The following is a 13,154-nucleotide window of genomic DNA, read 5'->3' on the forward strand; positions in this document are numbered from 1 at the left end:
AGTCAAAGCTGCTGAAACTCGATAAAATCATAAAAACTATGTTAGAAGGATTTTTTTTATACTGTGCACACTCAATGCACAAACCCATTTTCTCATATCTAGGCCAAAATTTATCACTCACAGCTCATCTGAGGGAGCTGTGCTCAAAACTAGATATATAAATGTGACCATGGCATCAAAAACGTAGACCTACATGACAGCCACTCAGAGGGTCAAACCATACACAAGGTCAGAGTTTTGCTTTTTCCATCATGCACCATGTGGGGCAAATTTTTTTATACTGTGCACTCACCACAAAGACCCATTCTCTTATGTCTAGGCCAAAATTTACCACTCAGAATTCATCTGAGGGACCTGAGCTCAAAACACAGATCTATGTAAGCAACCCTGGTGTCAGTAACATGGAACTACAGATGAGATAGTAGTTAAGGATAAGTTAGGCTAATGGCAAGACAAAGGATTTCTTAAGAGAAAACCAGACCAGATTCAGTGATAAGAAAACCTGTCTTATAAACCCAATAGAGTTGCAAAGTCATGCAGATCAGGAAAGGAGAGAGATGACCACAGACAGAATATAGCCAAGGAGGCGACAATCTAAAAAGTATCAGAGAAAGAAAATGATCTAGGATAAATATCAAACTAGTATACCACCTAAGGTGCACATTAATAATATAACTTTTTTGGCACATGTGAGACTAACAAACATCAGAATATCCCTTAGAAAACTAAGGAAAGAATCTTTCAAGCTCTTGTTTCAACAAACCGACCATATCCCACCGAGGCAGGATGGCCCAAAAGGAAAACAGAAAGCTTCTTTTAAATTTATTAATATATACAGGAAGGGTTACTAGCCCCTTGCACCCAGCATTTCAGTCACCTCTTACGACAAGCATGGTGTACAGAGGCAGAATTCAGTTCCACTTCCCCATGGAGATAAGCAGAAATAAACAAGAACTAGCAAGAAAATAGAAGAAAACCCAGAGGGGTATGTGTATATACGTATATACTTGTACATGTATGTGCGGTGTGACGTAAGTGTAAGTAGAAGTAGCAACATGTACCTGAAACCTTGCATGTTTATGAGACAAAGGACACCAGCAATCCTACCATCATGTAAAACAAGTACAGGCTTCTATTTTACACTCACTTGGCAGGACAGTAGTACCTCCCTGGGCAGCTGCTGTCTACCAACCTACTACCTAGGAATCTTTAAAGACATTATGCATAATTTATTTCACAACCATCATAGCTTACATCACTCCACCATGAAAACTCCACCTATTCTAATACATGTAAAAATTTAAAAAACATTAAAAAATTTAAAACCAGAATAGTTACAGAGCTAAGAGGAATGCAGCATGGTGTAAGACTGATGTTCTATACACCTGGCCTTAGAAGAGAGAAGAGCTAGGATAAAAATAAGGCAGTGGAAATGTCATGCTTGAGAGCAATGTGTGCTGTAAATATCATGCAGAGAATTCTAATTTTTTTTTTTTTCCAACAAGTCGGCCGTCTCCCACCGAGGCAGGGTGACCCAAAAAAGAATGAAAATCCCCAAAAAGAAAATGCTTTCATCATCATTCAACACTTTCACCTCACTCACACATAATCACTGTTTTTGCACAGGTGCTCAGAATACAACAGTTTAGAAGCATATACGTATAAAGATACACAACATATCCCCCAAACTGCCAATATCCCAAACCCCTCCTTTAAAGTGCAGGCATTGTACTTCCCATTTCCAGGACTCAAGTCCGACTATATGAAAATAACCGGTTTCCCTGAATCCCTTCACTAAATATTACCCTGCTCACACTCCAACAGATCGTCAGGTCCCAAGTACCATTCGTCTCCATTCACTCCTATCTAACGCGCTCACGCATGCTTGCTGGAAGTCCAACCCCCTTGCCCACAAAACCTCCTTTACCCCCTCTCTCCCTTTCGAGGACGCCCCCTACCTCGCCTACCTTCCCCTATAGATTTATATGCTTTCCATGTCATTCTACTTTGATCCATTCTCTCTAAATGACCAAACCACCTCAACAACTCCTCTTCTGCCCTCTGACTAATACTTTTATTAACTCCACACCTTTTCCTAATTTCCATACTCCGAATTTTCTGCATAATATTTACACCACACATTGCCCTTAGACAGGACATCTCCACTGCCTCCAACCGTCTCCTTGCTGCTGCATTTACCACCCAAGTTTCACACCCATATAAGAGTGTTGGTACTACTATACTTTCATACATTCCCTTCTTTGCCTCCATAGATAACGTTTTTTGACTCCACATATACCTCAATGCACCACTCACCTTTTTTCCCTCATCAATTCTATGATTAACCTCATCCTTCATAAATCCATCCGCCGACACGTCAACTCCCAAGTATCTGAAAACATTCACTTCTTCCATACTCCTCCTCCCCAATTTGATATCCAATTTTTCTTTATCTAAATCATTTGATACCCTCATCACCTTACTCTTTTCTATGTTCACTTTCAACTTTCTACCTTTACACACATTCCCAAACTCATCCACTAACCTTTGCAATTTTTCTTTAGAATCTCCCATAAGCACAGTATCATCAGCAAAAAGTAACTGTGTTAATTCCCATTTTGAATTTGATTCCCCATAATTTAATCCCACCCCTCTCCCGAACACCCTAGCATTTACTTCTTTTACAACCCCACCTATAAATATATTAAACAACCATGGTGACATTACACATCCCTGTCTAAGACCTACTTTTACCGGGAAGTAGTCTCCCTCTCTTCTACACACCCTAACCTGAGCCTCACTATCCTCATAAAAACTCGTTACAGCATTTAGTAACTTACCACCTATTCCATATACTTGCAACATCTGCCACATTGCTCCCCTATCCACTCTATCGTATGCCTTTTCTAAATCCATAAATGCAATAAAAACTTCCCTACCTTTATCTAAATACTGTTCACATATATGCTTCAATGTAAACACTTGATCTACACATCCCCTACCCACTCTGTAACCTCCTTGCTCATCTGCAATCCTACATTCTGTCTTATCTCTAATTCTTTCAATTATAACCCTACCATACACTTTTCCTGGTATACTCAATAAACTTATTCCTCTATAATTTTTACAATCTCTTTTGTCCCCTTTCCCTTTATATAAAGGGACTATACATGCTCTCTGCCAATCCCTAGGTACCTTCCCCTCTTTCTTACATTTATTAAACAAAAGTACCAACCACTCCAACACTATATCCCCCCCAGCTTTTAACATTTCTGTCATGATCCCATCAGTTCCAGCTGCTTTACCCCCTTTCATTCTACGTAATGCCTCACGTACCTCCCCCACACTTATATTCTGCTCTTCTTCACTCCTAAAAGATGGTATACCTCCCTGACCAGTGCATGAAATTACCGTCTCCCTTTCTTCCTCAACATTTAAAAGTTCCTCAAAATATTCTCGCCATCTACCTAATACCTCCCTCTCCCCATCTACTAACTCCCCTACTCTGTTTTTAACTGACAAATCCATACTTTCCCTAGGCTTTCTTAACTTGTTTAACTCACTCGAAAAATTTTTCTTATTTTCATTGAAATTTCTTGAAAGTGCCTCTCCCACTATCATCTGCTCTCCTTTTGCACTCTCTCACCACTCTCTTCACCTTTCTTTTACTCTCCATATACTCTGCTCTTCTTATAACACTTCTGCTTTGTAAAAACCTCTCATAAGCTAACTTTTTCTCTTTTATCACACCCTTTACTTCATCATTCCACCAATCACTCCTCTTTCCACCTGCCCCCACCCTCCTATAACCACAAACTTCTGCCCCACATTCTAATACTGCATTTTTAAAACTATTCCAACCCTCTTCAACCCCCCCACTACTCATCTTTGCACTAGCCCACCTTTCTGCCAACAGTCGCTTATATCTCCCCTGAACTTCTCCCTTAGTTTATACACTTTCACCTCCCTCTTACTTGTTGTTGCCACCTTCCTCTTTTCCCATCTACCTCTTACTCTAACTGTAGCTACAACTAAATAATGATCCGATATATCAGTTGCCCCTCTATAAACATGTACATCCTGGAGCCTACCCATCAACCTTTTATCCACCAATACATAATCTAACAAACTAATTTCATTATGTGCTACATCATACCTTGTATATTTATTTATCCTCTTTTTCATAAAATATGTATTACTTATTACCAAATCTCTTTCTACACATAGCTCAATTAAAGACTCCCCATATACATTTACCCCTGGCACCCCAAATTTACCTACTACTCCCTCCATAACATTTTTACCCACTTTAGCATTGAAATCCCCAACCACCATTACTCTCACACTTGATTCAAAACTCCCCACGCATTCACTCAACATTTCCCAAAATCTCTCTCTATCCTCTACACTTCTTTCTTCTCCAGGTGCATACACGATTACTATAACCCACTTTTCACATCCAATCTTTATTTTACTCCACATATCCTTGAATTTATACATTTATAGTCCCTCTTTTCCTGCCATAGCTTATCCTTCAACATTATTGCTACTCCTTCTTTAGCTCTAACTCTATTTGAAACCCCTGACCTAATCCCATTTATTCCTCTCCATTGAAACTCTCCCACCCCCTTCAGCTTCGTTTCACTTAAAGCCAGGACATCCAGCTTCTTCTCATTCATAACATACACAATCATCTCTTTCTTATCATTTGCACAACATCCACGCACATTCAGACTTCCCACTTTGACAATTTTCTTCTTCTTATTCTTTTTAGTAATCTTTACAGGAAAAGGGGTTACTAGCCCATTGTTCCCGGCATTTTAGTTGACTTTTACAACACGCATGGCTTACGGAGGAAAGATTCTTATTCCACTTCCCCATGAATATAAAAGGAAAAGTAATAAGACCAAGAACTATTAAGATAAAATCAAAGAAAACTCAGATGAGTGTGTATAAATAAACGTGTACATGTATGTGTAGTGTGACCTAAGTGTAAGTAGAAGTAGCAAGACATACCTGTAATCTTGCATATTTATGAGACAGACAAAAGACACCAGCAATCCTACCATCATGTAAAACAATTACAGGCTTTTGTTTTACATTCACTTGACAGGACGGTAGTACTTCCCTGGGTGGTTGCTGTCTACCAACCTACTACATTCTAAGTGAAGAAATTAAAAGGCAATGAGGAGTCACCAAGGGCATAATTCAGAGGACTGAGGAGGGGTTCTTGCAGTGGTTTTGACAAGCACATAGGGACAGGATAATGAAGAAGGTGTAGAAATATAGGATGGAAGGTAGAAGAGGTAAAGGTCATCCCAGGAATGGTTGGAGGGAGGGGGGGGTAAAAGAGGCTTGGTAGAGCTTGAGTATTCAACAGGTTTGTGTCAGTGTGTTAGACAGGAGAGAACAGAGAATTGGTTGACTCACGAAATCATAATGACACGATTGCAAACAAACCATACCCCGGCCGGGATTGAATCCGCGGTCAGAGAGTCTCAAAACTCCAGCCCGTCGCATTAGCCACTAGACCAGCTAGCCACAATAAGATTCGTCAAACTAGGTATATTTCTACACCATAGGAAGGTTAGCACAGGCACCACTGTGACCACAAATGCAAGTTTTTACAGACGAATCTCCAGCTAGCATGGCCATGACAAACTCTAGCTCAAGTCCCTTCACTGCCGTCAACATGACTCACGAAATTGTAATGACGAATCTTATTGTGGCTAGCTGGTCTAGTGGCTAACGCGACGGGCTGGAGTTTTGAGACTCTCTGACCGCGGGTTCAATCCCGGCCGGGGTATGGTTAGAGAACTGGTTTTTCAATGAACATGCTGTTTGAGTGTGAGCAAGGTAGGAGGTGGGAAGGGCAGTGCCTGCACATTGGAGGAGGGGTGGGGTGCTGCAGATGGAAGGTGATCTAACCTGTGATGTCAACACACTTCTGGCAAAAGAATGATTGAGTGAAAGATGGTGAATGTGTTTTCATGTTTGGGTTATCCTGCTGTGGCAGGAGATGGCTGCTGTGGTAGGAAAAAAAAAAAAGGGGGGGGGGTGAAGCAAATTACCAGAGAAGGCAGGAATAGAATGGTTAAAATACAAGTCTGAGAAACAAAGCAAGACAAGAGGCAGCAAGAAACAAATGAGCTATACAAACATTAGGATATACTTCTTAGATCTAAGAGTGCAAGAAAAATGGATCGAGTTAAGAGAAAATGATGGGGATAAAATTCAAGAGTAGGTACAATTAATTTTAATCAAGGGGAAGCACTAAAAATGTGATGATCATATAACACCTGGAGAATGGGAAGAATTTGGATTCAATCCAAGGAAGGGAAGAATAATTCCAGTTCCTTGGATCAGGAGTCCCTTACAAGCATCAAGGAGCTTCTCTTCACGAAGAATAGGTACAATAAGGCCCAGAAAGCTAGAAACCTTATTAACATAGCTTAAAAGGCAAAGTATGGAGAGAAAACTTTGCCCCTGCAAACACGAACTGGCAAGTATATTATGAAGAAAAGTTATAAAGGACATTACCATTAACTTTTTAATCCATTATCAAACTGGTAAGAAATTCTTGTCTTTAATAAATTGTTAATTTTTAGTAAAAATTAGAGGCTTGGTCTTCAAATACTGTATAATCATTGTGTGAATAATTAAATACAGTAACCCTTTATCCAACCTCACAAAGAGAATAAATAGCCTGAGTGTTAGTAGTGCAGGCATTTTACAATTTAATAAATTCTAAACATTGAAAATTTTTATCTTTATTCAGTATTATTTCCCAGAAAATTTATAAAATTACCATCAAACTGTGAAGTCCAAAAATACTCATGAAATGTGCAAAGAAGATAACAGTTAATAGAATAAACTGAAATGAAATTTGTACTTACCCCGTTATCCCTCATTGTGAGTGTACTAACAGTATAATCGCGGTAATGATAAACATGTTTATTGGTAATTGTGAAGTGAGAGTGTGATGCTACTCCATCTTGCTCTGCAGGCCAGTACTGCCCACACTTAGTCCTTCCTCTTTCTACTGCCCGAGTAGTCATGACAATAACACATACTCGTTGCTCCCAGATCATCCGCCAGAAATCGCCAAATGTTCCAGGTAATGGACCTTATTAGGAGTAAAAAAAAAAATGTCTGAACATATCTAAAGAGTTAAATTTTTTATATAAAGGTGCAAATCATCAAATGTGATTCCTGTTTTTTTTTTTTTTTTTTTTTTTTTACACAGGGTTTGACAAGGTTAAGGATCCCTAGCTTTATTGACAAGCTATTTACAGGTTAAGGATTCCTAACTTTATTGGCAAGCTAAGAGCTGTTACCTACATCAGCTCATTTGAAAGCATTGAAAGCATTTTTATTGTTATGAGACATACAAGTAGGGAACAGGATGAAGTTGGAGCCATCTGTGGGCCAGCATTTTCATTTGATCAACTGACTTTTTCTCGTTAACATCATTATGCTGTACGAATGTGTTCCATACTCGAGTCATGCTGTTTTGAGGATTGTATAGATTCACCTTGTTTTTTTTTTTTTTTTTTTTTAACACATTGGCCATTTCCCACTGGGGCAGGGTGACCCAAAAAAGAAGACACTTTCATTATTACTCACTCCATCACTGTCTTGTCAGAGGCATGCCTACACTACAGTTCAAGGGTTCAGGAAAACCCCTCCTAACCAAGATCTGGAATGAAAGGATCTGAAATTTGCAATTACACTCCAAGATCCAGAACTCTTGGATCCTAGATTTCAACTAAGAGAGATTTTCCAGATCCATTTAATCTGTTTAATCAATTATAATACTGTACTTATATTCTGTACTGTACTTATATCTTCTGTATAATACAGTGGACCCCCGCATAACGATCACCTCCGAATGCGACAAATTATGTAAGTGTATTTATGTAAGTGCGTTTGTACGTGTATGTTTGGGGGTCTGAAATGGACTAATCTACTTCACAATATTCCTTATGGGAACAAATTCGGTCAGTACTGGCACCTGAACATACTTCTGGAGTGAAAAAATATCGTTAACCGGGGGTCCACTGTATTATGTACTGCACTTGAGTTTTCTAACTGTATTTTACAGTACTGAAAATAGCATACAGTATTTTAGTATTTTTAATGACAATCCTATCATTTCACCATGTATCAAAATATGCATAAATTGTCTATATATATAGCTCTTATCTTCTTAGTATTACTACATTAAGAAGACAAAAAAAATGAGTTGAGAACATGCAAATAACCGCTGCAACTTCATCATTTCTGTATTACCTTGAGTAGAAATGAAGGCATTCTTTTGTTTATAACCATCAACATAGTTGGCATTAATATAGTCTGTATGACACTCTTCATCTTCAGCTGAAAGTACCACACGAGAATTGTCAAAACATAGCACATCTGTGTACCGATTTTTTATCTGATTCCATCTTTTCCTGTAGAGGGAAAGAATTGTTTAGTGTTATTTCTTAAAATATTGTGTATGGCTGTGTGCATGCACGCATGTATTTATTTACATATATATGCTCGGTATGCTACTGACAGTTTACTATTTAACCCTTCGACTGTCACAGGCCCCTTTCTGAAACTCATTTTATGTCGATAAATTTTTGGGAAAAAAAAAAATTATTTTTTCTTATGAAATGATAGAGAATCTGTTCTCAATGGTAATGACACCAAAAGTACGAAATTTGGTCAAAAACTCACGGAATTACGCACCCGTGAAGTTAGCGGTCTCGGCGACATATACGCATCGGCGATTTCGCCAACTTTGAGCCCTGTTTTTGGCCAATTCCATTGTTCCAGTTGACCAAACTCATAGCTATTTCTTTAGAACTCCATTTTTTCTATCTGTCGAGTACAAGAAACCGCCCATTTACCGATTTGAACTACCCAATAAAGTGATCAGAAATTGGCAATTTGGCCAATTTCACGCAAATTAAAAAAGATGCCAATTTCAAAATAGGGTCCAGAATAAACACTGTAGACATTCTTGGCACTAAAATAACATCCTCTGTTCATTAGTCACGTCTCTAGGCCCCTCTTATATTACTATTGCTTTCTATTTTGATTTTTTATTCATACAAAAAAAAAATACAAAATTTACTATTATGCAGACTACTGCATTATTGTAAAAATGGTATAAGTAATATCAGTGCACTAGTGAAAGAATATTAGACTCCCCAGTTGAAGTGTATTGGACGTGTGGTGTGATTTGCTTACTTCTGAACATTGGTAAAAATCGAACATTTCCGGTACTTTGAGCTCAATTTCAAGGTCGTTTTCATCGTGAAAGTAATCAAAATCATCTCTATTTCTGTAATATGTTTTCCATTTCATCACCCGAGACCATGAAAACGATAAATATTATAAGAAAATATACCTCAAAGTCAGCGTTTTAATAAAAAAAAAAAAAGGTCCGCTTTTTTTCTCATATTACGCTGTGCGTGCTGCAGGATTTTTTTTATGTGGTGCACACTGACCACACAGACCCATTCTCTCACATGTGGGCCTACCAGCTTTCTCCTGCTTGATCTGAAGTCGCTAGAATTTATGCGTATAAATACGTCAGAAACAGTGGTGCGCAAGACGTATATATACGACCGAAACAGTCAAAGGGTTAAGGAAAACAGCCACCATAATTCATCAACTACTTTTGTCATGCTCATACTTTACTGACTCCTAAAATATAATCTTGAATACACAATTTGATCCCTGTTTGTATTATTTATTTGATTCTGTTTTTCTTCTGTGTAAATATATAATTATTATTATTATTATCACACTGGCCGATTCCCACCAAGGCAGGGTGGCCCGAAAAAGAAAAACTTTCACCATCATTCACTCCATCACTGTCTTGCCAGAAGGGTGCTTTACACTACAGCTTTTAAACTGCAACATTAACACCCCTCCTTCAGAGTGCAGGCACTGTACTTCCCATCTCCAGGACTCAAGTCCGGCCTGCCGGTTTCCCTGAACCCCTTCATAAATGTTACTTTTCTCACACTCCAACAGCACGTCAAGTATTAAAAACCATTTGTCTCCATTTACTCCTATCAAACACGCTCACGCATGCCTGCTTGAAGTCCAAGCCCCTCGCACACAAAACCTCCTTTACCCCCTCCCTCCAACCTTTCCTAGGCTGACCCCTACCCTGCCTTCCTTCCACTACAGACTGATACACTCTTGAAGTCACTCTGTTTTGCTCCATTCTCTCTACATGTCCGAACCACCTCAACAACCCTTCCTCAGCCCTCTGGACAACAGTTTTGGTAATCCCGCACCTCCTCCTAACTTCCAAACTACGAATTCTCTGCATTATATTCACACCACACATTGCCCTCAGACATGACATCTCCACTGCCTCCAGCCTTCTCCTCGCTGCAACATTCATCACCCATGCTTCACACCTATATAAGAGCGTTGGTAAAACTATACTCTCATACATTCCCCTCTTTGCCTCCAAGGACAAAGTTCTTTGTCTCCACAGACTCCTAAGTGCACCACTCACCCTTTTCCCCTCATCAAATCTATGATTCACCTCATCTTTCATAGACCCATCCGCTGACACGTCCACTCCCAAATATCTGAATACATTCACCTCCTCCATACTCTCTCCCTCCAATCTGATATCCAATCTTTCATCACCTAATCTTTTTATCCTCATAACCTTACTCTTTCCTGTATTCACTTTTAATTTTCTTCTTTTGCACACCCTACCAAATTCATCCACCAATCTCTGCAACTTCTCTTCAGAATCTCCCAAGAGCACAGTGTCATCAGCAAAGAGCAACTGTGACAACTCCCACTTTATGTGTGATTCTTTATCTTTTAACTCCACGCCTCTTGCCAAGACCCTTGCATTTACTTCTCTTACAACCCCATCTATAAATATATTAAACAACCACGGTGACATCACACATCCTTGTCTAAGGCCTACTTTTACTGGGAAATAATTTCCCTCTTTCCTACATACTCTAACTTGAGCCTCACTATCCTCGTAATAACTCTTCACTGCTTTCAGTAACCTACCTCCTACACCATACACCTGCAACATCTGCCACATTGCCCCCCTATCCACCCTGTCATACCCCTTTTCCAAATCCATAAATGCCACAAAGACCTCTTTAGCCTTATCTAAATACACATCAGCTGGTGGGTCTAATATGCGTTCATGAATGCGCTGATATTATTTATACAATTATTACAATATTGTATAACAGTTAATCTATCTTTTGGTGTGAATGAAAATTCATTATGTGAATAAAAAAGCTAAAGGGAATCCATCTGTAAAGCCTGGAAATGTAACTAATAAATGGAGGAAATGTTATTTTAGTGCCAGGAATGCCTGCATTGTTTATTTTGGACCCTACTTTGAAATTGGAATATTCTGAACTTGGAGTGAAATTGGCCAAATTACCGATTTCAGATCATTTTATTGGGTAGCTGAAACAGTTGACTGGGCGATTTCTTGTGCTCAATCAATAAAATAGAAGAATACTAGTGAAACAGCCAAGAATTTGGTTGACTGGAATAATGTAATTGGCCTAAAATGGGAGTTAAGTGGGCAAAATTGCCGATGCGTAAATATCGCTGATTCAACAAAATTTGTGAACATTATTCTGTCAATTTTGCATCAAATTTCGTACTTTTGTTTTATTCCCTTCAGAAAAAGATTCTCTTCCATTTCATAAGAAAAAATAGCAAAAATTTTTTTTTTTAAATCGTTGGACCCTGTGCACAAGTTTCAGATCAGGGGTCTGGACTCTGAAAGGGTTAAACTGTTACAAATATATAAATTGAAGCATTTACCAGAAAATTGCAGAAATGTAAAAAATGCAAGTTTTCAATAGAGTGGTAAAAGGGAAATGCTATTTTGTTTAGCAAGACCTGGTACTCTATACAGCCTCTCCTCACTTAACCCTTAAACTGTCCAAACGTAGATCTACGTTTGCACTCGTAGCGCTCCGAACGTAGATCTACGTCCAATTTTACATTGTTTCTTATGTAAAAAAAAACATAGATCTACGTTCGGAGAGCTACGTGCGCTAATGTAGATCTACGTTTGGACAGTTTAAGGGTTAACGATAGAGTTCCTTTCCTTAGACCATGTCGGTAAACGAATTTGTTGCTAAGTGTGAAGCATTCTATAATGGCAGTGGGTTTGTGTCAACCATCTCTGATATTAAACCATACCCCCGGCCGGGATTGAACCCGCGGTCATAGAGTCTCAAAACTCCAGCCCGTCGCGCTAACCACTAGACCAGCTAGCCACAATAAGATTCATCCAACTAGGTATATTTCTACACCATAGGAAGGTTAGCACAGGGACCTCTGTGACCACAAATGCAAGTTTTTACAGACGAATCTCCAGCTAGCGTGGCCGTGACGAACTCTAGTTCAAGTCCCTTCACTGCCGTCAACATGACTTAAGAAATCGTAATGACACGATTGCAAATAAACCATACCCCCGGCCGGGATTGAACCCGCGGTCATAGAGTCTCAAAACTCCAGCCCGTCGCGCTAACCACTAGACCAGCTAGCCACAATAAGATTCATCCAACTACGTATATTTCTACACCATAGGAAGGTTAGCACAGGCACCTCTGTGACCACAAATGCAAGTTTTTACAGACGAATCTCCAGCTAGCGTGGCCGTGACGAACTCTAGTTCAAGTCCCTTCACTGCCGTCAACATGACTTAAGAAATCGTAATGACACGATTGCAAATAAACCATACCCCCGGCCGGGATTGAACCCGCGGTCATAGAGTCTCAAAACTCCAGCCCGTCGCGCTAACCACTAGACCAGCTAGCCACAATAAGATTCATCCAACTAGGTATATTTCTACACCATAGGAAGGTTAGCACAGGCACCTCTGTGACCACAAATGCAAGTTTTTACAGACGAATCTCCAGCTAGCGTGGCCGTGACGAACTCTAGTTCAAGTCCCTTCACTGCCGTCAACATGACTTAAGAAATCGTAATGACACGATTGCAAATAAACCATACCCCCGGCCGGGATTGAACCCGCGGTCATAGAGTCTCAAAACTCCAGCCCGTCGCGCTAACCACTAGACCAGCTAGCCACAATAAGATTCATGTTGACGGCAGTGAAGGGACTTGAACTAGAGTTC

The 13,154-nt window shown here is 39.5% G+C and overlaps 1 protein-coding gene across 14 annotated transcripts in view; it reads right to left on the reverse strand.

Moving 5' to 3' along the window:
• The window catches only part of Ptpmeg2 (Protein tyrosine phosphatase Meg2), a 775,124-nt gene that overhangs the window by 27,157 nt on the left and 734,813 nt on the right, over window positions 1–13,154 (reverse strand). For all 14 annotated transcript variants that reach the window (XM_070080395.1, XM_070080413.1, XM_070080421.1 and 11 more), the window contains 2 exons: window positions 8,293–8,453; window positions 6,897–7,126 (listed from right to left, as the gene is read on the reverse strand). In XM_070080395.1, the coding sequence (XP_069936496.1) occupies window positions 6,897–7,126; window positions 8,293–8,453 (391 nt within the window). The remainder of the gene's footprint in view (window positions 1–6,896; window positions 7,127–8,292; window positions 8,454–13,154) is intronic.

This window comes from Cherax quadricarinatus, chromosome 6 (assembly GCF_038502225.1).
Source record: "Cherax quadricarinatus isolate ZL_2023a chromosome 6, ASM3850222v1, whole genome shotgun sequence".
Taxonomy (NCBI): domain Eukaryota; kingdom Metazoa; phylum Arthropoda; class Malacostraca; order Decapoda; family Parastacidae; genus Cherax; species Cherax quadricarinatus.